Source organism: Stegostoma tigrinum, chromosome 11 (genome assembly GCF_030684315.1).
Source record: "Stegostoma tigrinum isolate sSteTig4 chromosome 11, sSteTig4.hap1, whole genome shotgun sequence".
In the NCBI taxonomy this organism is placed as follows: Eukaryota; Metazoa; Chordata; class Chondrichthyes; order Orectolobiformes; family Stegostomatidae; genus Stegostoma; species Stegostoma tigrinum.
In genome coordinates this window covers 73,693,412-73,720,191 of record NC_081364.1, presented here as the reverse complement: position 1 = coordinate 73,720,191, position 26,780 = coordinate 73,693,412, and the positions used below count along the sequence as shown (strand labels likewise).

At 41.4% G+C, this 26,780-nt stretch overlaps 1 protein-coding gene across 1 annotated transcript; it reads left to right on the top strand.

The window, feature by feature from the left end:
- The first annotated feature begins 209 nt into the window (after positions 1-209).
- Positions 210-14,623, top strand: LOC132210130 (ral guanine nucleotide dissociation stimulator-like 1). Its single transcript, XM_059649560.1, has 7 exons — positions 210-2,166; positions 2,806-2,865; positions 4,584-4,740; positions 6,532-6,747; positions 10,159-10,273; positions 11,700-11,814; positions 14,352-14,623. Exons 1-6 carry the CDS (start codon positions 2,108-2,110, stop codon positions 11,810-11,812), a joined length of 720 nt encoding a protein of 239 aa, XP_059505543.1. The 5' UTR covers positions 210-2,107; the 3' UTR covers positions 11,813-11,814; positions 14,352-14,623.
- The last annotated feature ends 12,157 nt before the right edge of the window (positions 14,624-26,780 follow it).

The window sequence follows — 26,780 nt, the reverse complement described above, 5'->3', positions numbered from 1 at the left end:
ATAGATCATTTGTGATTGACCTTTGACGATATCCTAAAATGGAACCAAGTTTACAGAGCTTGTATTTCACTTCTGATCTTTTAAATTTCATGATCGTGTAGTACCATTTGATCTTTGTCCATATTGAATTAATTTTCTTTGTCCTTGTCTATCTCTTACAGAATGGCTGGATCTACTTTGACAAGAGACAAAAAGTTAGTACTGAAAATTGCATTGTGCAAAATGTTTGGAATTGTCTGAAAGGGGAAAAGCATGCTTTTCACTCATGTGCTGCTTTATTTGCTTGATGGGAGTGTAGGTGGATCTACAACTGCATCCTAAATGTATATGGTCACTTATAAATCCAATAAAGAATTAAGGAGATGCTTTGTTGCTCAGAGCAGCCAGATTGCAGAAGCTGCTGCTACCAGGACTCGTTGAGAGGATGAGCACAGATGAGTTTGAGAGAAAGTTAGATGTCAGAAAGGACACAAAGAGGCATATTAAGAGTTGAATCAAGGTGGGAGAGGTGTAAAGATCAGCATGGAGCAGTTCAGCCAAATGGCTTGCTTTTGCGCTGCTAATGTGCTGCAATTTACCTTTGAGCAGTCACAGCCACGTACAGGATATGCCAGGCGTTATGTGAGTGAAGATGTTGTTCAATTAATCTCAGTGTCATGGAAGCTGTTTCATTATTGAAGACACTGGGTAAACAATCTCTCCATATTAGTATTTTCCTTTAGATGAGAGACATCATTTCGTCATGGGATGTCAAAAAATTGAGGGATTGCAGCTGTTGGGGTTCTCACTGACTGGGCAGTATTTTTTACTCCATATTTCTGAATTTGGTAATACCAAATTCTCAAACATCCCTGTTGCCATGGTTACTGTTGAAGGTATCATCAAATCCCCACAGTGTGGAAACAGGCCATGTGGCCCAACAAGTTCACATGGCCACTCTGAAGCGCGTCCCACCCAGACCCATTCCCCACGTCTAACCCACTGAACGTAAATATCCCTGGGAACGACAGGCAATTTAACATGGGCAACCCACCTAACCTGCACATCTTTGGACCTTGGGAAGAAACCAGAGCACCCAGAGGAAACCCACACAGATTGTATTTTCGTCTTGTACTGCAACATTCAGCAGGCAACCTGGGAATATTAATTTGAGAGGAATTTGACCTTATGACAAACAGAGCTGTAACTTGAGATCCCTATGAATAGAATAGGTTCCGATCAGAAGCAGCTGATGCTGAATTTGCCAAACTGGGCCATGTGATGTAAAATCAGCTGGGTGGCAAAATAGGCATCCAACGCTGTGTGACTCCAATTCGCCAGCTCGGAATGTAATCTGTCAAATGGCCCGCCATTTGTCGTGGCTGATGTGGATGTAGTGAAGTGTTTATTTTCACTGACCTGTTGAAAACTGGCTGGGACTTTACAACTTGGCAGTAACATGTTGTCAGAGTTTGACTTAGAGAGGCCTGCCCCTTTTTACATGTCAAATTGTGACAAGATTCAACCAAGAAGCCACTGTGGTTGAAAGAAAATAGTCCAGTAACTTCAAGCTGCTCATGGTCCATTCAATTTCGTGGTGGTGCAACTTTGAAAAATTAACTCAACATTTTCCCCGTCTGTCTTGGTACCAGTTACTATAGATCAGCCACTTATTTTGTACTTGGCAGACCTCCTTTGCGTCGATGAATGATCTTTCATAACTTTTCTTGTCTTCACCCGAAATCAGCATATTGTTCTTGAGTGAATCATTTAAAAAAAAATCCATCTTTGAAACACTGTTTTGGGAATTAGTGTCCTGAAACCATCCTGGATAATTTGTACAGAAATATCTCCTTCAAAATCACGTTCGTGTCATTTATTTCCAAAGCAGAAATATTTTTGTGACATGATGTACTGTGCACTTTGAATAAAGTTATCGATGCTGTTCAAAATACCACGGACTAGGATTTAGCAGGAACAATTATAGCAGTTTAAACTTTCTTTAACAGCTCATTATTTATTTGTGTTCTTTCAGGAATATGAAATAATTTTGGGTATCAAATCCCTGCAGTTTGCTTGCTCATCATACACCCTTCGTTCAAACGAGAATTTTCTAGACTCGTTCTTTATGCAACAATACTTAAGTGAGGATAGCGAGTACGTAACTGGTATTGTAGGAGTGTGCAGGTAAAACAGTTAAGGGTTGTGTGTGAAATCGTCTCTAGCTATAATTGCTGTTTAATGCTAGTGAGCTGCCAGTTTACTTACTGTCTTCCTTTTCCTTGGTTTCAAAGTTTTGACAATGAATTCTGACCTATGAGGATAAAGCCAGTTGCTCAATGAATCAATACTGTCGTGTTGCATCAAATTTTTTTCAATTCTATGTGTTCTGCAAAAAGACTAAGAAGGTTATCGTCTTGGTAAAAAAAAAATACCCAAAGGAACTGCAGATGCCGGAAATCAGAAACACCAAGAGAAATTGCTGAAAAAAATTAAGCAGGTCTGGCAGCATCTGTGGAAAGAAAGCAGAGTTAACTTTCGGGTCTGGTGACACTTCTTCAGAATTCTTATTGTCTTGATCTGCTGTTCATAAAGCAGAAAAGATTGATGTGCCCACAGAAGAGATTTTGTTGCTCATTAGTCAAAGTAATGTTCCGTGTTCTCTTGCCTGAAAACACGTGCCTTTTGCAAACAAAATTATCATTCATGCAGTTTCAATTCTCTGTAAATGATTCATTTTGCCAAAAATATTCAGAGTATTGAACAAAGGCACCTGATTCTTTTTAAATGAATCTTGTCTGAACATGTTTATCTGCTGTCCTGCAGCTCCTCTGAACTCGAGAAACCGCCAAAGCCCAAAAAGAGTGTGTTGAAGCGCCTCAGCTGGTAAGTATCCCATGTTAAGCACCTCAGATATCTCATTATTTCCTTTTTTATCGGGATGATTGGACAGAAAGATAAGTACATCTGTTCCTTGACAAATAGAGACATTTGATGCGTGGTCATTATTGTTTCATTGGAGTGGGATGTTTTTAGTACCTGGTCGAGTAATTTGAGACGATGCAAGGAGTGGTGGTGTTATTCTCACCTCGTGCATGTGTCTAGTGTAGACTGATTGATACAGATTCTTTGCTATGGCCATGAATGTAGAATGTGGACCTGTGATGAGCTTGGTATTGCCTCGCGATTCTCATTTATCCACTGAGAAGTTTGTTGCACCGTGGCTAAATTTATGAATTTGTTTATGAGAGACAAGTAAGCAAAAAAGGTGTTGCAGTGAATTAAATTTGCATATTTGTGGGCCTGTATAATGAAAACTAGCAATGTTTAACAATTTTGAGTGAAAAATCAGATTTGTGTGCTACTTTGTGGGTCAGCAGGCAGCAGAAATATCTTCTGTTGAAAAATTATCAGCCATGCTTCTCACATTTGAAACTCCACCTCAAAACTCAAATCTCTTTCCATGTAGAAGTTGACATGAAATTATGTGTTTGTGTTGTCACGCATACATGTGTAAAGACTTCAAAGTTATTGTTTTCAGTAATGTTCCTGAGTTGGAGATATTATCTTGTATTTCTGTTCAATAGGCAAGGACTGACCAGAACTCAGCAAAGTCAGGTTTTTCTCCCACCTACCCATGTAGAGTTTCAGAGAAAAAACCATGCGTTGTTGCTGTGTTGTGCCTTGCAGTGATCTGGACTGTGACATGTGACTATTATATAGAAACCAAGAAAGAGAAGGGAAACACTTATTCACTTCCTGGGATATCTTCTCTTTACATGAGTGTGGATGTTACATGGATGTGATTTAGGCTTCTGCGGCTTAATTGTGATTCTCGAAGTGCAGGCAATCAACATTGCAGCATTAGTGTGCAATCTCACATTTCAGCAGCCGTCTGCTCTTGCTCCCTGTACTATTTAATGCCCAATATACCAACAATCAGGATTTTCAGTGTGGGAATTTTTTATCATGCCATCTGCTGTACTTCTTTTGAGAGTTTTGGAAAATTTTCTATGTTAAACGTGCAATATAAATGCAAGTTGCTGAATAGAAATCCTAACGTTTGCAGTACCAATATACTGAAGGCCAAATTCAGAGTTCACTGTCCTACCTTACAAAGTGCTGTGTACAGTTTTCTATCAATTATCAATGGTGTTACTTTGTTTTACGTTTTATGTTTTATTTTTAATAAACTTCAGCTTTAGGGAAGAAATTATGTACACACTAGCATGTGGCCAGGTTGGGGGAAATTTTCCACCCTGTGGGTGTTCAAATCCACATTTTGCCATTCATAAGATTGAGGTTGATAGGTTGAATAACATTGCAAAAAGTCCAGATTCTTGTGCCACTCAAATATGCAAACATTGTAACCTATTCATATACTCCTTAACAATTAGGCAATGTAACAATATTCAATACTAGTAATGCTAGCTCTTGGTATGAGTGTGCCACTATTAATTTCTCACAGGTCAAATGTGGCGAACATCAAACTCCTGGTACTCTCATCATCAATATACCTTCATTCTAGTTTAATTTTTTTGACAGTTTGTCTAGAATGCAATGACGTTTCCATATTTTTGTTGTGTCCCCTTTCCCTTGTGCAGCCTGTTTTCAAGGAGAGGTGTTAAAGTACACAGCGCTCCAACTAAAAGCTCTGAGCAGCCAGCATCCCTTCGGAATGAGGATTCAGACGAGAGCATTACCTCAGCCAGACACTTGGAAATGGAAGAGCCAAGCACCTCGCAAAAAGCGCTGGAAAAGGTGAGACAGTGAGGCACTCATCACATAAAATATGTTGTTCTTGGAGACACTGGTTGTTTAATAATGCCCAGACACTTTTTTTCTTCTTTCTTTCCTTCCTTTCTTCTGTCTTCCTGCCGTCTATTATCCTGACTACACTTTGGCAGTCAAGAGGACACAAGGGTACTCAGTGATACGTCCCAGCCACTGGAACTGGATGACTGCCTGGCCAATCTCCTTCTCCTTTTAAGAGCTATTAGCCTAATAGCCATTTTGATGTTTCAGCCAGACTGAAATCCTTAATTTGAATGCCGTTCCATCAAGCATCTTCATAATTGGCTGCTGCCAGCAATTTTCCATCCGAGGTCCCACTTGCCAAAGTTGGGTTACTTGCTTTCAGAACAAAGGCAAGACAGCTGTGCAATTCCCAGCAAAATTCAACCTTTGTGCTGGTTACTGAAGCATTTGATTCCAGAAAAGGTATTATTCGCTCATGAAGTGAGAGCTGATTTTTTTTTTCAGATGTGGTTTGCTTTGTTTTGTTTAGATATTTTATATGGTTTTAAAATTGTACAAAGGAAGCTGTACGTGTTTTTTTTAAAGATCGCCATATCAATAACCAAAATATTTCATCTTTAATTATTCACAGCATGTTTAATTTCTGCACAATAAATTCTAGTGCATGGGGTACATCTGTCGCAGCTTGAAGCGCACAGTCCACAAAAACAGTATTTAGAGTATGTTGGCCAGGTCTTGATCCACCAATTGCAACAAAGTAATGCAGCTCTCTGCATGGAGTTCTCGTGACTGCATGTTTTGTTTTTCTTCAATATTTGGGCTTTGAGTTGTTGATTAGTGTGTTCTCTTCCAAACACCATTGTATTCTGGATGATTATCAGAGTTGTGTTATGGTTATTGTTTCTAGAATATGTCTAGGACTTGTCCCAGGAATGTTTTCGCAATGTATTCTCCCACGAATTGGGCTAAGTATTATTAGGTCACATTTGGGTGTTTTGGAGTGGTATTTATTGTTTTAAAATACCCTCTTCCTTTTTATAGATTCTCCTGTTTAGTGTTGTGACTGCCTCTATATTAATAATAAACTAAGAGCTGCAGTGACTTGGATGATTTCGCTTCCGGTTTCTTTAGTTCTCTATCTCTGTGTGGTTTGCTGTTGCTATCTCTCTCTTTCTTTCTGCCAGTGGTGCTGTGCCGCACACATTCTGACCTGCACCATACACTTGTTGGCCCATTCGCAGTCACCCACACTTCATAAATGTGTGTTTTAACTTCAAACATTGTAGTTGTATTCAAGATTTCTGTGCGTAGCAGGGTGAAGTGGGCAAATAAATATTTATGTAAGCATGTTCACATACTGAGTGCAAACTGAAACCCCAAAGGGTTTATCTGACAAACCTAGAATTGAAGCACCAGTTTACATGGTCAAGTGAAATGACCACAATGTTATTGTGCTGAGGGAAACTAATTAGTAATTTATGGGCATGCTAAGTACTGAATTGTTGATGTTGACTGAACAGCTAGTAAACACAAGCGGGAGTATAATTCCTCAGAAGTGATCTTTCCTGGTAGAGGAAAGAACTGCAAGTAAAAAATTTCACAAGACAGCAATGACCAAGAATTCATGTACAACATCATGTTCTTGCAATTAAGCTGTCCTGCGCAGAATGCCTTCACCTTTGTGGGCAGCAGGAGAGCATATTTTGTGTAATAATAAATATAACTGGAAAGGGGGAAGTTTCTAATATGCAACAATTGACAAACGTCTTCTTAAACAAAATAATTATTCCACAGTCATTAAAATCCGTGGATACTGCCTCCTCTGGAGGTTCATCCAACAGTGGTGCACCAGCAAAACCAAATTATGACAGAGCCAAGTCTGGCAGGCGTGCGGGTTTGGGCAGCTGCTGGTGTGCAACACGTCGGAGGGACAACCGCCAGAATGAGAAAAGCTGCCTCATCCGAGTCAGATTAGAGGAGGACAGAGCACAACAAATCAAAATGATTTTGGTAAGGCCCTGGACTGGTTGCTCTCGTCATGCTCGGTCCAAATAATTGCCATTGCTTTCTGCCAGTATCGCAAGAGGATTTTTTAATCCCAATTATTTGTTGCCATGCAGTCATATTCATTGTGTATTTTCCACATTGCTGAAGTCTTTTTTGGTCAATAGGAGTGCTTTGACCGTCATTTTGATACTGTTTTGTAATGCACTAGCAATGTTTAGGTTTTAGGCCTGAACACATTTTCCTTGCATTTCTCCTGGCAAGGTGCAGCATTTGTTGCCCCATTTTGTGGATGAACCGATAACTATTGAAGAGGAAATATCACAAATTAACACGTATCATTAACTGTACAATAAATCAGCAAGGAGGTACCAGATCTTCAGTTAGCTGACCACAAGCACTTTGGCCCATCTGTGAACTAATCGAGTAATATTAGCAGAGATATTGAATATTTCTTTCCTGGTTTTGGCTCATGTGAAATTTAAAAGGCTGGTACATGGAAGAAAGCACATCAAAAATGGGTTGGAGAAGAACATAGAACATTACAGCACAGTACAGGCCCTTCGGCCTTCGATGTTGTGCCGACCTGTCATACCAATCTGAAGCCCATCTAACCTACACTATTCCATGTACATCCATATGCTTGTTCAATGTCGACTTAAATGTACTTAAAGTTGGCGAATCTACTCCCGTTGCAGGCAAAGTGTTCCAATAGCAAGAGTGCAATCCAAAACAGAATAGTTGCCTACTGGCTAGTTCAGGAAAGCCGAAGAAATATTGGCCAAATTAGAAGGCACATAGGTTGTTTTGTTTGATCATGTATTTTCCTTGAAAGGATCAGTCATACTCTGATTGTGCCTCCACAGAGGTCAGTGTGATGCGTGGAAATTGCTTCTGGTGTTTAAATATTGTTGACAAACAGCGCCTCTTTACTCTGGTAAAGAGAATATTTGTTAGCTTGTCAGTGAGCTGGAGATGGGGCAGAACCAGCCTAAGATCTGAGGCAGAATTTGGATAAGCAAATGGCAAACAGCCTATTTAAATTGGACATCTATGAAACACAGAAAACAAAATTCTCAACCAAAATGACAATAATGTCTCCTGATGAATGTGCAACAAATTGTTGCCAACTAACACAGTCATGAGAGGCCAACTAGAGAATCGCGGAATGTTATCACAAAGCAAAAAAAAAGCTTGACTTATTGTGTCTGTGCTAAATCTCAGTAAGAAGTAGCTAAATTTGCCACCCACCACCACCACCATTGCCCTTTTTACCCCTGCCCACCAAATTTTGCTCCATGTAATTATTCAGTCGTCTTATGAAAGTAGTTTAATCTGCTTTAACCACCTATTCAGATATTGCGGTTTGGAAAAAGCAGAATTCTTTTTTTTGCTTTTGCTCCCCACCAATGACCTTAGATTTTGACCTTGGTACATAGTGTCAGAAGGACCAGTAAACAGTTTCCCTCATTTACTTTAGTTAGCCTGAGTAAATGACTGTTCTTCATGATTCTATGTTCTAATCCTTACCCAATTTTGTGTCTATACCGCCACTGCCCATTTCATTCCACAGGCTTCAATTTTGCTTGCACACTTGTGTGGCACTTCTTCGAACATAATTTAGAAAATCCAATTTATCACTAATTAATCACTAAAATTAGTGATTAATCATTTAAAGTGTGAGCATACAGAGTGGAAAAGGTATTGGTTATTCAAAAAAGATCACTTTAGGGGATGTTAGTTCATGTAAGATAACAAGGTGTCGAGCTGGATGAACACAGCAGGCCAAGCAGCATTGGAGGAGCAGGAAGGCTGACGTTTCGGGCCTAGACTCTTCTTTAGAAAGATAATGTAGTTCATCTAATCTCTAGTTGTGTTATATTTGACTCTGCCACTTATAGAATTGTAGAGACATACCGAACAAAATATCCCTCCAAGCCTTTCCTATTTATGTACTTATTCAAATGTCATTTAAACATTGTAATTGTGTCTACATCTGCCACTTCCTCAGGAATTTAATTCCACTACATTTGTTGGATTTTTCAGATTTGTTATTCATTAATATATTTATTATGATCTTTGCTTTTGACTGGGTGGCAAAAGTAATTTTTTTCACCATGAACTATAGCACAATTAAAGTAGAATTAAGTGTGAGTCTGCTCAACCAGAAAACATTGGAGTTCTCCAGAAGAAACAGAAAATTTGCGAGTGCATTTCATCTTCCAGGTCATTGCTCAAATTTGAGCTGAGAAAAGCAATCTCCAAATATAACACAGAATTAAACAAAAGCAGACAATTGCCCCAAAAAGTTGGTCTTCTCAATATCCTGCCTATCAAATATTATTCCTGTACAGCCACATTGATTGAATATTAAATATTTGCACTGTCTTCAAATCACAAATTGCTAAATGTTTCAAATTGTTAAAGCAATTTTATGAATAATTTATACGAATAAGCATTGCATTAGGAAATGTCAGACTTCACAAACAACATTGAGCCATTTGCTGTCATGACAATAAATGTTAAAAGCAGGCAAATGGTATGGGGGTAACAAAGTGGGAAGCTGGATGAACACAGCAGGCCAAGCAGCTTAGCGTCTTAGGAACACACAATCTGACGTTTCAGGCCTAGACCCTTTTCTGATGAAGGGTCTAGGCCTGAAACATCAGCTTTTGTGCACCAAAGATGCTTCTTGACCTGCTGTGTTCATCCAGCTCCACAATTTGTTATCTTGGATTCTCCAGCATCTGCAGTTCCCATTATCTCTGATACAATTTTAACCTCATTGCGAAGCCTCTTCCAGGGATGCCTAACCTGAAGAAGTTACCCTCCTCCCTCCGGACAAACCTCAGTGGATCTCTTTCCCACTGCAACTCTCTTGTAATCTCTTCAGCCTTGAAACAAAGCTTTTCTGTTGAAGGGTCTGTGCCCGAAACATCAGCTTTTGTGGTCCTGAGATGCGGCTTGGCCTGCTGTGTTCATCCAGCTCCACACTTTGTTATCTTGGACTCTCCAACATCTGCAATTCCCATTATCTCAAATGGTATGGGGGTTTTGGGTGGGAGGGGATCGAAGTAGATTATTTAACTTATGAATTTCATCACTAGTTACTTGTTTCAAACTGTGTGTATAGGTAAACTTGATCACTGGGCTCTGTTTCCATTCAAATTCCACCCTTTACTGTTCACAGTAACTGTGTTATGGAGCATCGAATGCAGATTTTACAACAACAGTCCCACCAGATATTATTTTATTAATGTAACTTTTACAGCTTTCAGTGTAATGTCCCAATTAGTTTTCTGGGTGAAAGCAGCTATATTTATAAGCCCTTTGGAAATTGAGGCTTTACATATTTCATTTGGTGTGTGTGTGTGTGTGTATAATGCATTAATGAAAAGTGAATGTTGTTTTAATTAGGTGACTAATCAAGATCGTGTATCTGAAGTTCTCAACAAAGCCATGACCGCGCTCAAATTTGAACCCGAGCGTCCTCAGCAATTTGCTCTAGCACAGATCATTGAATCAAATAAAGGTGAGCAGTGGAAATTGCTTCAATTTAAGTTAAATCTATTTCTGAACAGCATAGCCACTGCAAGGGAATTGATATTTTCTTTTGATTTCACCAAAAAGGTGAAGATATCTAAATTTGTATCATTGAACATATCCAACCATGTTCAACAGGATTCAAGTCCGAGGAATGTAAAGCCAATAAACTACTAATACCTGCACCTAATAAAAGCAAATTATTTCATCAGATTGCCCTAAAGCCAAATCAGAACAAAGAACCGCAAATGCTGGAAATCAGAAACTGCTGGAAAAGCACAGCAGCAGTGGCAGCACATGTAGAGAGAAGTCAGGGTTAGTGTTTGGAGTCTAGTAGCCCCTTTGTAAAGCTACTTAAAGCCATATTGAGTGAAGGATGTACATCAGGATTTGGTTGTGGCATTATTCACATTGCTTTGTTCATTCTTATTTTAACTAGCTATTCCAAAATAAATGTTTCCTGTTGCTGAAATTAATCTGTTCTTCCCCTCTTTTTGGCCCGTGGCTGAGAGACCAGAAACATGGATGGGGTCCCTGCTGTCAAGTTGCTAATCTGTCGCAACCCTCCCCCAACTCCATTTCCTGATGAAAAGTAGAAACGAGGACTCATGGGTTTAATACGTGCCATCCAGGCTGTGTTAAGCAGAATGCCTTATGAAAATGAAGGTCCCAATGCCTTTGCAGCAGGCGATCCCTGTCAGTTTTCACAGAAAAGAAAAATCAATCCCCTGGATGCAAGTCTCACTGACAAAGCTGATATTTATTCTGCATCCATCATTGCCCTCAGAAAATGGCCATACACTGGATCACTAACTCGTGTTTGATTTAGGTGCCCTCAGTGGTGTTAATTTCAAGATTCCAACACAATGCTGAAGGAGAGGATAGCTTTTCTCAGTGTTTTCACGTTGAACACACTGCACCTTTTTGTGTTTGATGCTGGTATCAGCAGAAGTGACCTTGTAGCTGCTGGGTCATTCGTGAATCAGTTGGGGTTTTGCATTGTTCTAAAGAGAGGAAAATCTGACATCTTTACCTGGGCTACTGTATGCTTGGCTGACTCTTCATAGCCTCATATGTAGCCTAATAAAGCCAGTCAATTGTACAAACTGTCATGAAGAGGGCCTGTGCCATCGGAGAGCGAGGGGTTTGAAATGGATTTTATTCTTGGCCAACAATGCTCATCCTTAGAATGGGTCTCAGATATAATGGTTTTCAGTTATTGAGTTTACCTAAGGATGGTATAACTCCAAGACTTTCTCTTGTGTTTTGTAATACATTCTGAATCCTTGCAGTACATTTGTTCTGTTCCTCCCAGCCATTGATATTTCCATATCCAGGAAGCAGTTGGACCTGTGCACAATCAATATGATGAAAACACGTGTGAATAATAATATGCTTTCCCTCTGCTTTTTCAGTGCTCATACTTCCGGCCGATGCCATCCTGTATTACGCAATGAACAAGAAAGTGAATCATGACTTCATCCTGAGATTCACCGAAAGAAGATCTTCATGTCTATGCAAGTTTTAGCTGTAAGAAATATAATGTTTCATGGGACTGTGTTGGATCTAAAATCTCTGCTCAGTATCAAAAACCCTGCAATATATGAATAAATTACTTTGGCAGTTTTCTACTTTAAATTATTGGACAATTTGGATAGAGTGACTTGACTTCAGACAATTGCTTAACATTAACTTTTGAGTCCAGTGCTTGTTTGTTCTTTTCAAACATCTTGCACATCAGCTATTTTTTCTGGAGGGCTGGAGAATTGAACCCTGCTACCTGTCTTCTATGAACATCACAGTCATGTATCAATTGGTTGGATGAGAAAAAGAATCTTTTACATATCAATCTTGTTGACCAATTGTAATTGAATTTTCCTTGGTTCCTCAATGGTTGTTTGGTTACAAAGCAAACCAGCCATTTGTTCAGCCAATGGCAGGATGACGAATACTTCAACTGAAGTGTTTGGTTTGGACTTTAAACTCTTCAGTACTCCATTCCTGCCTTCAATATTTTTATTTCTCCAGTGATTTAAGCTAATTTGGAGAGAATGCCATTGACATGCCTTCAACAAAGGGTAACTACAAGAAATAATAGAGTTATTTATTACTGCCAGTGATACTGCACTTGTTTGAGACTTTAACTGTTTTTACTTAATGTTCAATTTTACAGAAATTGAATATAAAATTATTATACGGGCTACGTAGTGAGACCAAGTGTGTGAGAGTGAGATTACGTGAGTGAGATTGTGAGAGTACGAGTCAGACCATGTGTGTGAGTGAGTGCCAAGTCAGTGAGAGTGAGTGAAACTGTGTGTGAGTGAGTGTGTGAGACTGTGGGAAGTCAGAGTGAGACGGTATGCATTAATGAGACTGTGTGAGTGAGAGTCAGAGTGAGCTGATGTGGAAGAGTGAGACTGTGTGAAGTTAGAGTAAGACCATGTGTGTGAGTCAGACTGAATGACAGTGAGTATGAGACTGTGTGTGAGCGATACTGAGAGTTTCTGTGTGAGTGGGTGTGAGAGAGTGGCACTGTATGAAGTCAGTGAGACTGTGAGTGAAACCATATGTGTGAGTGAGACTCTGAGAGAGAGAGTCGGGATTTGTATGTGAATGAGACCATGCATTTGTGAGAGTGAGACCATGTGTGTGACTAAGAATGTGTGTGTGAGTGAGAGAGTCCGAGTGGGGCTGTGTTCGAGTGAGACTGCGCACTCAAAGTGAGACTGACTAAGAGTGTCAGAGACAGCCTGTGTGAGTGAGACTGAGTTGGTGTGTGAGAGTCAAGATTGAGCATGTGTGTGTTTAACCCTGAGTTTGTGCGTGTGACACAATGTCAGTGTCTGTGTGGGAGTGAGTCAAACTACGTGTGTGAGACTGTAGGAAGTGAGAATGAGACTGTGCAAAGTCAGTATGGGACTGTATGTGTGAGACTGAGACCATGTGTGTGAGTGAAAAAGTCATTGAGGCTACGTATGAGACTGATGTGTATGCGTTTAGTTCTGAGAGTGAAACTGCAAAATCAGCGTGACACTGTATGAGTGAGGGTGTGTGAGATTGTGCTTCTGAGACTGTGTGAGACTGAGTGTGAATGAGACTGTGTGAGAGTGTGTGGGACGTGAGTCAGTCCACGTGTGTGAATGAGTCGATTATTTTTGAGTGAAACTGAGTGTGAGTGAGGCTGCGTGAAGTGTGAGTCAGACTGACTGAGTGTGTGTGAGTGACTATAACAGGCTGAGTGAGACGATGTGCGTAAGTGTGAGACTGAATGAAACTGTCAGAGTGTAAGAGTGAGAGAGTGTGTGTATGAGAGGATATATCAGTAAAGTGCATGCCATCTCAGGGGGAAAAAAAACTAACAAACTAACCATTTATCCAGACCATTAGGGGGGATGATGAGTACTTCAGCTGGACTGTTTGGCTCGGCCTTTAAAGTCTCCAGCCAACCTTTTGTTTCCAGCAGTTTTAACTAATTCTGGATTTAAAAAACCATTGATATGTTTTTAACTCACTGCAGCTGCAAGAAATAACAGCACTGTTTATTATTGCTAGTGGTATCGCACTTGTTTGAGACTTTAATTAATGCTCAGCTTTATAACGAATTTATTTTGAATGGTTATGTTGTGAGATGTGCGCGCGTGTGTAAGAGAATATATATTTGTAAAGTGCGAACCATTTTGGGGATAGCAGGTATTTAAAAGACGTACAGGGGTCCAGATCACCTCAGACATGAATACTGTAATACACTTGTTGTTCCCAGTTTATCTGCTCATGTTCCATTACTCAGATCTGTCATTGTTTCAAGTGGGTCTCATTGTTTAACAGCCTAATCTGAAACTCACTCATTGACCTTTTCATCTTCATGCAATCACATCTCACATGCAGGACGTTGGTTATGTATATTCACTTTTCAAATGGATCCAAAACAATAATCCATTCAAAGTAGCAAAATGTCAGGAATTTTAAACAGTATTTGCGTCTCTATCAAATTCACATTTGCACTATGTATAAATTAACACCAGGAACAACAAACACTTTAACATTTCTGGCATTCCTTTCTTCCACAGGCAATGTTCGAGCCTCCTTCCCAATGTGAATCAATGAGCTCTAGTGAGGAAGGGCTTGAAGGAGCTCACCGCCCTGATTTTTGAGAGGTCGGATGTATTTTATTTTCTTCTCCTTCTGTAAATCGCTTGGTGCTCGATATAGGATTCACTAATTAGACATTTACACATAACCACTTTAAAACTAAAATGGTTCAACATCGAGACTATGCCAACAATGCCAGCCACAGGTAGAAGAGGAAATCATCTCAGTTCTTTGTCTAAGTTTCGTTTCTAAAAATAGTGTTCAGTAAATGTTTTCAATATTCGTACATTTGTTTTAAATTAAAAAAAACTTAAATTGCAATCTTTTGTTTCATTCTTTTGAAGTAGAAGACAAATTCTGGGCTGAGGGAGTATACTTCATCTCTAATTAGTGCTGCTTCACTAAATATAAGCTCCTATCAGCAATTTGTGTTGAGAGCTCACCTCCACGAACCATGTATCTGGGGCAATTGACAGTCATAATCCTAGAGAGCAAGGCAGGTACCTTGGCACCACACAGGAAATCTCTATTGGTGGGGGGGGGGGGCAGCTGATGGAGAAACTGGTTGAACAAATAATGGCTCTGCCAGGATTAGAACAGTTTGTTTGCAATATGTGGGAAAGGTGTCTCCAGTAAAAATGGCCTCTGACATCCATCTACTCACTTGCATCACTGACCCTATGCCATTTGTAAAATGCAAGCTTCAGTGCAAAGGCCACATTGGCCTAGATGCACTTTCAAAGAATTTCTGTGCAAGACTGTTGTATAATGGCGTTTGCAGTGACTGTCACATCAGCGCTGTGGGGCAACTCGTGCTGGCACAAGCATTGGTGGGACAGATAGAAGAGTTAGCTCCAGGAATAGTGGGTGTACTGTTGTAGTTTTCCTCATCTTTGGATTCTGGGGAAGTATCTGGAAAACTGCCAATGTGACACCCCTATTCAAAAAGAGAGGAAGGCAAAAGGCAGGTAACTTTAGGCCAAACATTTGCAGAAAACATAAAAATAAGTAGAAAGGCGGGTTGTGAGAGAGATACAAACAGTTCACAATGAAATATTGCTATCTGAGTAGACAAAAAGCAAATGGAGTATAATGTGGGAAAGTGCAAATTTGGTATTTTTGGAAAGAGAATAAAGGAGTTGTTTTATTCAAATGAAAAAAAAACAAATCTGCAACAAAGGTAATTGAGTTCCTTGTGCACAAAACACAGGAAGCTAGCACACAGATGCAGCAGGTAAACATGAAGACGAATCGAATATTGGCCCTTACTTTAAGGGGTTAGAATGTAAGACGAGGGAGGTGTGCTGGTGGGACACATTTGGACTATGTCAGCAGTTTTTCCTCCCTTATTTAAAGGATATCATTTTACTGGAGGCAGCACAAAGAAGGTTCACTAGATGATCTCCAATGTGTTGGGATGGCCTTATCAGCAAAGGCTAAACAGATTGGGACACTACTGTCTGGAATTTAAAAAAAAACGAGGATGTGATTTTGTTGAATTGTACAGGATTCTTAAGAGGCTTGACAGGGTGAATGTTGAAAGGATATTCCCTTCATGGGAGACTATATGACCAGAGGGCGTAGTCCCCAAATATAAGGTGCCATGTTAGAAATGAATCTGAGAAGTAGCTTTATTGTCCTATATACTCAAATGCCACGTACTGGGCCATTTTAGGTACAGAGGTACCCAGATTAAGATTCTTAAGTACAAATTCTTGGTCAGGAAGACAATTAGAAAAATAAAGAAAGAAAAATTCCTCTGATCTATAATCCTGGAACAAGTGAGAACAGTAAATTTTAAAAAAATCACCATGATAGATCATACGAACAAATTTTAAAATATAAATGTAAAGTTCGGAATGTCAGTCGTTTTAACCCAGTTCGCGCTGGCACCGAGCTTCCAGTTTGAGTTTTGACACCCGACCATGCCAGGCTTCACTTTGAGCCTCTCGAGGCCGGGAGACTGCTCTGGAATCACCTCAAGGCCAGAAGTCCATGCTGAGGGCATGTCAGCCGATAGATCACCTTGCCGGACCCACACTGAGGCATGACATTCAGGACATTACTGAGAAGAAAGAAGCAAAAAGAAAAAAGGAGGGAAGAAACAGAAAAGAAGTGGACAGGTCCTCCTCCTCAGCCGAAGCCTGAGGTGAGGAGGACTTTGGTCTCTGGTACTCATGGAGTCATTGAGCTGTACATCACCGAAACAGAGCGTTTGGTCCAATTGTCCATGCCAACCAAATATCCTGAACTGATCGAGTCCGATTTGTCAGCATTTGGCCCATATCCCTCTAAACCTTCCTATTTATATACCCATCCACATTCCTTTTAACTGTCATTGTACCCACTTCCACCACTTCTTCTGGCAGCTTGTTCGATACATGCAACACCCTCTGCGTGAAAACATTACCCCTTAGGTCTTTTTCAAATCTTTCTCCTCTCACCTTAAACCTATGTGCTGTAGTTTTCAACTGCCCTCCCCTGGGAAAAAGAACCTTGGCTATTCACCCTCCCCATGTCGATCATGATTTTTAAAAATCTCTCCCCTCAGTCTTTGACATCCCTAGCCCCTCCTGATAGCTCAAACCCTCCAAACCTGGCAACATCCTTGTAATGAATCCTCGTAATGACAGGTATATGAATCGTGTCAAGTTTCACATCTTTCCTATAGCAGAGAGACCAGAATTGGATGCAGTATTCCAAAAGTAGGCTAACCAATGTTCTGTACAGCTACAACGTGACCTTCCAACTCCTACGTTCAATGCACTGAGCAATAAAGGCAAGCACACCAAAGACCCTCTTCACTATCCTATCTACCTGCAACTGCACTTTCAAAGAACAATGCACCTGCACCCCAATGTCTCTTTGTTCTGCAACACTCCCCAGGATCTTACTGCTAAGTTTATAAGCCCTGCTGTAATTTGACTTTCCAAAATGCAGACCCTCACCTTTATCTAAATTAAACTCCATTTGCCACTCCTTGGCCCACTGGCCCAGCTGATCAATGTCCTGTTGTACTCTCGGGTAACCTTCTTCGCTGTCCACTACACCTCCAATTTCGGTGTCGTCCACATTTCTACTATCCATACTTCCTGTGTTCACATCCAAACCATTTACATAAATGACAAAGCAGTGGAGCCAGCATTAATCCTTGTAGTACACCACTGGTCACAGGCCTTCAGTCCGAAAATGAACTTGCTATCACCCTGTCTCCTACTTTTGAGCCAATTTTGTGCCCAACTGGCTAGCTGTCCCCGTTTTCCACGTAATCAAACGTTGCTTAGCAGTCTACCCATGCAGTACCTTGTTGAATGCCTGACAAGTTCATATAAACAACATCCACTGCTCCACCTTCAACAACCTTCTTCATTACTTCTTTAAAAAATACTCAAACAAGTTCGTGAGAGACAATTCCGCATGCACAAAGCCATGTTCACCATCTGCAGTCGGTGCTTGCCTTTCCAAATACCTGTAAATCCTGTCCCTCAGGATCCCCTACAACAACTTATCTACCATTGGAGTCAGACTCACCAGCTTATAGTTCCCTGGCTTTTTCTTACCACCTGTCTGAAATTATGGCACCGCGTTCGCCAACCCCCAGTCTGCTGGCACCTTGCACATGGTTTTTGATGATACAAATATCTCAGCAAAGGGCCCAGTAATTTACCCGAGCTTCCCACAAAGCTCTGGGTTACACCTGATCAGGTCCCAGGGACTTATCCACCTTTATGCATTTTAAGACCTCCAGCACCTCCTTTGTAATATGGACTGTTTTCAGGGCATCACTGTTTATTTCCCCAGGTTCCCTAGCTTCCATGTCTTTCTCCAGAGGAAATACTGATGTGAAATATTCATTTAGTATCTCACCCATCTCCTGCGGTTTCACACACAGACGGCCTTGTTGATCTTTAAAGGATTCTACTCTCTCCCTCATTACTGTTTTGCCCTTATTATTGTTCTAGAATCTCTTTGGATGCTCCTTAACTGTACTTGCCAAAGCTATTTCATGTCCCTTTTATGCACGCTTGATTTCGCTCCTAAATATACACTTATTGCCCCTATGCTCGTCCAGGGATTCACTCAATCCCAGCTGTCACAACACAACATCTGCTTCGTTTTTCTTAAGCGGACCCTCAATTTCTCTATTTTCAGCATTCCCGGCACCTACCAGCCCTGCCCTTCACATTACCGTCAACAAACTGTCTCTGGACTCTCCTTATCTCTTTTTTAAAGGAGTCCTGATTCCCAATCTTTACCTGCAAATAATCTCTCCCAGTCAAATTTTGAAAGTAAAAACGCGAAGAAACTGCGGATGCTCTAAATTGGAAACAAAAGCTGAAATTGCTGGAAAAGTCTCGCATAATCTGTGGAGAGAAATCAGTGTTTGCGTTTCAGATCGATTGAAACTCCCTCAGAGCTCAGGAAGGGTCAATTGACCTGAAACATAGAACATAGAAAAGTACAGCACAGTATAGGCCCTTCGGCCCACGATGTTGTGCTGTGGATTAATCCTAATACAAAATAAAATAACCTAACCTACATTACCCTCAATTCACTGCTGTCCATGTGCATGTCCAGCAGTTGCTTAAATGTCACTGAAGAGCGTTTGATTTCTCTCAACAGATGCAGCAACACCTGCTGAGCTTTACCAGCAATTTCTGTTTTCGTAACTTTTGAAAGTTCCTGCCTCATACCATGAAAATTGTTTTTTTTTCAATTTAACTTTTTGATCAGTCTGTCCTTTTCCATAACTATTTTAAAACTGATGGAATTATGATCACTTGCCCTAAAGTACTCCCTTCCTGTCACCTCAATCATTTGCGTGCCTTATTCCCAACAGGTCAAGTTTTGCTCCTTCTCTTGTATGTACATCCACAGACTGAATAAGAAAGTTTTCTTTCACACACTGAACAAATTCCTTCCCATCCCACCTCTTAACACTATGCCAGGCCCAGTCTATGTTTGGAAAGTTAAAATCCCCAACCATTACAACCCTGTTATTCTCACAGATATCTGAGATCTCCTTTCATATTTTCATCTCAATTTCCCGTTGACTACTGCGGGTGCCTTTTGTACAATCCCAACAAGATGGTCATCCCTTTCTTATTTCATAGTTCAACACAAATAATTTCCTTGGGCAAACTCCCAGGAATCCTCCCTAAGTACAGCCATAATGTTATCCCAAACCAAAATCACCACTCCCCCTCCTCTCTTTCCTCCCCTTAAGTCCCTCATATCATCCACAAACAAAACTGTTTAATCCTGGTGTCAAATTTAAGTCCTTTAAGAAATTTCCAACAAGTGTTGATATTTAACCCCAATCCCGAGCTCTAATTTTGAGTAATAACCTATTTAATTATATTTTTCAAAATCTTACTGATGTTTTCTGAAGGCCCAAACGCATTATTTGCATGAGGGAAGCAGCGGGGACCTGTGGGGCAATATTTTCACACAGAGGGTGGATCGCATGTGGAATGAACTGCCAGAGGAATTGGCGCATACATGTACAGCTGAATTCTGCTTATTACAAAGTTTAAAAGACATTTGGACAATTACCCAAAGAGGAAAACTTTACAGGGATATGAAAGCAAATGGGATTAGTACAGTTTGGGAAACTTGGTCAGCACGGACAAATTGGACTGAAGGGTCTATTTCTGTGCTGTATAACTCTGAGACTCTAATAAATGCTCTAGGTTGAATGTTTATATTACCACCCTTCATTATTGGAACTAGTGGATATTCCTGCAATCCTTAAGGGGAAATATGAAATGCAAACTTGCTTTCAGTAATGTATGTTTCCCATGGCCTGATACAGATGTTTGCAAAAATCTGAGCTCAGACATCCCCACTGAAAGATTTAACTTGGCTGCAGTGGCAAATGTGATGTGTCCTGTTCTACAGGGGAACCAGCTAATTGCTTAAGTTGTGAAGGTGACCCATGGCAGCTGATATGGGGGACTTTATCAATAATTCCAACATGGGTGTATTTGTATAATCTCCGCTGCATCACGCTTGGCAGTCATCAGCACAGTTTCAGAACACAAATGGCAGGTACATGAAGGCAAATTATGGTATTTGTCAAATCAGATGTTCACAATATGTTTGATAAAGCTCCCCAACCAGTTCCTGCTCATTACTGAATTCCTCAGCAAGGCTCCCTGTCCGTACAACCTTAATATTTTCTGCAAAGTAGAAATTATTCTTCAAGATTAGCAGTTGAATTCTGCTCTTTATAACTTCTGTATACTGAGCTCTGTTTAGAGCATTAGCTACCCCGTGGTGAAGAAGCTTTGGTCACAAGGTCTTTATCAAAATGATGTTTGATGCTCATTGCTTACATCTTGTTCCCTTTTCTTGAAACAAAAGCTGCATGTTCATTTTTGCAGTTTCTGAGCTCTGAGGTGGGTCAGCTGTTTTATTGGAAAATGCATCTAGGACCAAAGCAGGGTGAAGGATTGAACCCTGAAATGTTAGCTTTGTCTCTTCACAGATGTTGCCTGAGTATTTGCAGCACTTTCTGTTTTCCCCAACTTCCCCACATTCTGATTTCCTGCATCTGTAGTATTTTGCTTAATTACATTTATGTTGAGTTGGCCTGTGAAAGGCCTGATTAATTGTTTTTTGCATATTACAAAAAAAACTGTCCCAATAATATCAAATGGCTTGGAAAACATCAGCCTTTCAACAGCCGACCCTTAACTATTGAAACAGTCATTCCTCATCCCTGTTAAATTTCTGTTGGAATATGTGAGTTGCAGTAAGCAGGATATTCAGTTCTTCATACAGAGTTGGTTTGGCCTCTATAGTGATTTGGTGTAGTGAACGAATGAAGAACTGAAAACCAAAAATAATTTGGAAGAGGATCGCATTGTCACAGCACGTATTGTCCATTTCTGCAGAGGCAGCTGAAACAGTTGGAACAGCAAACAACATATGTTTCAAGCTTTTATCAGAAAATAAGTAAGATTCACTGCAGCTAAGGCAGGTTGCACATGGTTTGTATCTGTCCTGTCCACAGTTATTTGCCATTGAAATACACTGCATGGAAAAAAAACGAATAGTCCAGTATAATAAAGTGTGAAGCTGGATGAACACAGCAGGCCAAGCAGCATCTCAGGAGCACAAATGCTGACGTTTCGAGCCTTGACCCTTCATCAGAGAGCATCTTCATCTCTCATGAAGGGTCTAGGCCCGAAACGTCAGCTTTTGTGCTCCTGAGATGCTGAACTGCACCTCCCAGTCGCAAACCATTTCCACTCCCCCTCCCATTCTCTTGATGACATGTCCATCATGGGCCTCCTGCAGTGCCACAATGATGCCACGCGAAGGTTGCAGGAACAGCAACTCATATTCGGCCTGGGAACCCTGCAGCCATATGGTATCAATGTGGACTTCACCAGTTTCAAAATCTCCCCTTCCCCTACTGCATCCCTAAACCAGCCCAGTTCGTCCCCTCCCCCCACTGCAGCACACAACCAGCCCAGCTCTTCCCCCCCCACCCACTGCATCCCAAAACCAGTCCAACCTGTCTCTGCCTCCCTAACCGGTTCTTCCTCTCACCCATCCCTTCCTCCCACCCCAAGCCGCACCCCCAGCTACCTACTAACCTCATCCCACCTCCTTGACTTGTCCGTCTTCCCTGAACTGACCTATCCCCTCCCTACCTCCCCACCTACACTCTCTCCACCTATCTTCTTTACTCTCCATCTTCGGTCCGCCTCCCCCTCTCTCCCTATTTATTCCAGTTCCCTCCCCCCATCCCCCTCTCTGAAGAAGGGTCTAGGCCCGAAACGTCAGCTTTTGTGCTCCTGAGATGCTGCTTGGCCTGCTGTGTTCATCCAGCTTCACACTTTGTTATCTTGGATTCTCCAGCATCTGCAGTTCCCATTATCTCTGCAGCATGCTCTAAACAGTTTAGTTTCCTGGATGACCTCCTGTCATTTACACCTCCTTGAGATTTCCCAATTGGTCATGTGGGAATTGTGGTAATGTCGGCTAGACTGAGAACTGGAAATACATCTTTTCAGATGTTACCTAGAATGGTGATGAAACATCTGAAAACTAACCTTCCAGCTCAGTGAGCAAACTCACATCCAGAACCTCAACCTGAGCTACAAATCTTCTCAAAACTCGCTCGCACCTATGGGCGCAATATGCTAAAACTGGCCCGAAGATGGGAAACCAGTGCCATCTGACAGAGTGCCACCAGCGAACAGCTGTACATGCTGCATGAATGCCTAACGAAACAGGTACTACCTAAATGTCTCAAATACAAGCCTCCCCTTAACACCCCACTAGCCAAAAGAATAGCAGAGCAAAACAGCCACAGAATGCTTTGAGAAGTGATCAATGATGCCAACAGACTCCGTAAATACAACTGGGAAATTTCGCGCCAAAAATCTTTACTCACTAACGCGACAGACCATGAATGGACAGGCACAGCACAACGAGCCATAGACATCAGGCAGCGGCAAACACAGAAAACGAAAAAAAACAGACAAACTCACACAAAATAACAATACAGAAACATGGATAAAAAAACTTCTGACCGACCATTAACAGACACTGAAAAAGCTGTCTTAGTTAGAGGATTAAATTACAACTTCCAGGATGCGGACAAGAAAGATTTCTTAGCAGCGTTAGAAACAACACTGAAAGACAACAAACTCACAGAAGAAACCCAGCAAACCATCAGACAGACAGTCGCACCAACACTAAGCAGGAAAAAGGAAGGACACACACTCAATACACAAGAAAGGAAAGCCCTGAAAGGACTCAAAAAAGATAAAAACACCGTTATCCTACCTGCAGACAAAGGACGCTTGACAGTCATCTTAAACCGAACAGACGACATTGAGAAAGCGAACGCACTGCTTGCAGATACCGACACTTACCAACAGGTGGCGATAGACCCGACCCCACAACTAGAGAACTGAATCACAGCCTCACTCAAAAAAACTTCAAAAATCTGGAGAATGAAACAAGAGAGACTTCCAAAAAATGAAACCAGATGGATCCAACACACCACGCCTCTACGGACTACCAAAAATTCACAAACCAGAAGCCCCCCGCTCAGGCCCATAGTGTCGCTACCTGGAACACCAACCTACAGATTAGCCAAGGAACTACACCAAAGACTAAAACACCTAGTAGAAGACTCCCACCACTCCATTCACTCCACCCAAGAATTCCTGAACACCAAAGACACCAAGATAGAAGAGGATGAAATAATGGTCTCCTTTGACGTAACAGCCCTGTTCACATCCATCAACATCAACCTGGCCAAAGAAACACTGATGACACTATTAGAAGAACCGAAGACACATACACCAGACACCACCAACCTCATCAGCAAGGACAACATCATCAAGCTAGTGGACCTATGCCTCACCACCCACTTCACTTTCAATAACAAAACCTACAGACAAACCAACGGTACACCCATGGGATCTCCGATATTAGGGTTCTTAGCAGAGGCAGTAATGCAGAGACTCGAACAAACAGCTCTGCCAACCATCCAACCCAAACTTTGTGTCCGCTATGTGGATGACACCTTTGTCATCACTAAACAAAACAAATTAGAGGAAACCTTCAAGACCATCAATAATACCCTTACTGGCATAACATTCACAAAAGAGGAGGAAAACAACAACAAACTGCCATTCCTAGATGTCACAGTAGAGCGAACAGCCAATGGGGAACTTCAAACCAGCGTCTACAGGAAAACAACACATACGGACCAAATACTGAACTACAGGAGCAACCATCCCAACACCCACAAACGAAGCTGCGTTAGAACATTATTCCAATGAGCCACCACACACTGCAGCACAGAGGAACTACGCAGAGCAGAGGAAAATCACCGATACAGTGTATTCAAAAAGAATGGGTACCCGATGAACACAGTCCGCCGATTTCTCAGCAATAAACCCAAACAAACAGACAAAATGGGCTCAGAAACCATAACCACTCTCCCCTACATCAAAGACATTTCTGAAATGACTGCCAGACTACTCAGACCTCTTGGCATCAGGGTAGCCCACAAACCCACCAACACACTCAAACAGCAGCTAATGAACTTAAAAGACCCTATACAGACAACAAATAAAACGAACGTCATCTACAAAATACCTTGCATGAACTGTGACAAACACGACATTGGACAAACAGGCAGGAAGCGAGCCACCAGGATAGATGAACATCAACTAGCCACAAAACGACATGACCCACTATCACTCGTATCCTTACATTCAGATAAGGAAGGATGCCACTTTGATTGGGACAACACATCCATCATAGGACAAGCCAAACAGAGACATTCACAAGAATTCCTAGAAGCATGGCATTCCAACCGGAACTCCATCAACAAACACATTGATTTGGAGCCAATCTACCATCCCCTGAGAAAAAGAACAGGAAATGACATCACCAACCCAAGCAAACCTAACCAGATAAATAGAAAGCGGGACATAACACCAGCGCTTCGTCGGAGGCTCACTGATGATGTTACCCAGAATGGTGACGAAACGTCTGAAAACTAACCTTCCAGCTCAGCGAGCAAACTCACATCCAGAAACTCAACCTGAGCTACAAATCTTCTCAAAACTCGCTGTGACAAAAATATTGCAAGCGATGTGTTTCTACTTCACCGGTTTATTCCCATCTCAGAGAGGAAGTTTTACGTTCCGTTTGGAGCAGACCGACTGAGAACAGGAGAAGACCATTCAGATCTTTGCAAGTGTATCAGATCTTCGCAAGTGTATCAGCTCTCCTGTGTGGCCTTGGCCAGTGCATCAACATGAGGTATTTATTTCAGATACATGAAGCTGAGGCAAGTAGACAACTGATGAAAATGCACAGTGCAGTTCACTGCAAGCCACAGCACTGACCAATAGAAAATAGCAGAGGATGGTTTCGATCCATTGACCTCTGGGTTATGGGCCCAGCACGCTTCCGCTGCGCCACTCTGCTACCACGAGCGATGCGTGTCTCAGGCAAGTATTCAGCTTTCCATCTGGAGTGCAGCATTTCCATTCGATGACGATGTTCAAAGCTTTTCACTGTCGTGCACAGAAGTGTCACAGCTGTGTAAATATAAGCTTTGTCTAATTTCCCACATTCTGTTGGTCGATTTATGATTTCACTCAGAATCACAAAACTTGTCACAGCTCAGGTGGAGGCCATACACCCTGCCTTAGTTATGCCACGTCTCCCCAATAAGCAACTGATTATCACTTTCAGGATCAATCTTTTGCCTTCTCCCTGTAACATCTGCACAGGTACTTTTAACATAACGGTCCAATTGCATTTTTGTTGATTGAATCTGCCTCTGTTGCTGTCAGATCGTGATTTACCGACCCGAACCACTCCTTGTGTGAGAACGTTCTTCCTCAAGTCGCTTTCACTTCGTTTTCCTCATGCCTTCAAATATCTGCCTAATCATTCTCAATCCCTTCAGGCGTGGTGTGGTAGAACTTTCACGCATTTATTTCCACAGACTAGACCCCTCGTGACTTGGAAAGCTTCGTTCGGATCACTTTACAGCCTTCTATTCCCCAAGGAGAACTGTCTCAACTTTCCAACCCATCTTCATTTCTGACATACAGCTACATTTTAAACCTTCAATATTTGGACCCATCTTTGATGCTCCTTACTCACAACACCTTCACTGCCTCCAGAAACAATTCTTTTGATGTGGCCTGGACTGTTTTGTTCTTCCAGTCTCCTCTTTGTCTACGATTCACATGAGCCTGTTCAGCACTATCCCCAATCGCTTCACTTTCCCACTTTCTGAGGTTTCATGTTCATGATTGAGCAATGCTTCAGCCTAAGAATTCATTCAGAGTCGGATTGCCTGTGTTAACATTCTAAAACTCTTGTTCTTCCTTTGAAAAAGTGTATTCCTAGGCCGTGTTCGCTGCAATGGGACCTCTACCAAAGTCAGGCAGTTCAACTTCATTTCACGAAGTTGCTTTTTGAGATAATTAATTGGGTACTTTGGCAAAACACGTATGGTTGTTTAGATGTAAAACTGGGACTTCTGGCGTTTATAAATGCTGTAAGACCCAAAACAAGAATCATACCCCTGGACCAACGAGCCATCTGTAGACCACAGGGGCCAATCCTCAACCAGCTGGGACTCGCTTTGTGTGACGTACATCCCACAATGCTTCACGAATTCCAAGGATCAAACAGTTTCCTGAACATAATCCCTTGACCTTGATTGTTCTTGGAACAAAACCAAAATTGCTGGAAAAGTTCAATACGTCTGGCAGTATTTGTGAAGGAAAATCAGGGATACTGTTTTGGGTTGGGTGAATCTTTCTCAGAACTGCCTGTTTACACTTATTTCCCAGGACATGGCTCACAGCCTCACCTGTTGGCCTGGCTAGTGGATATCTTAAAGC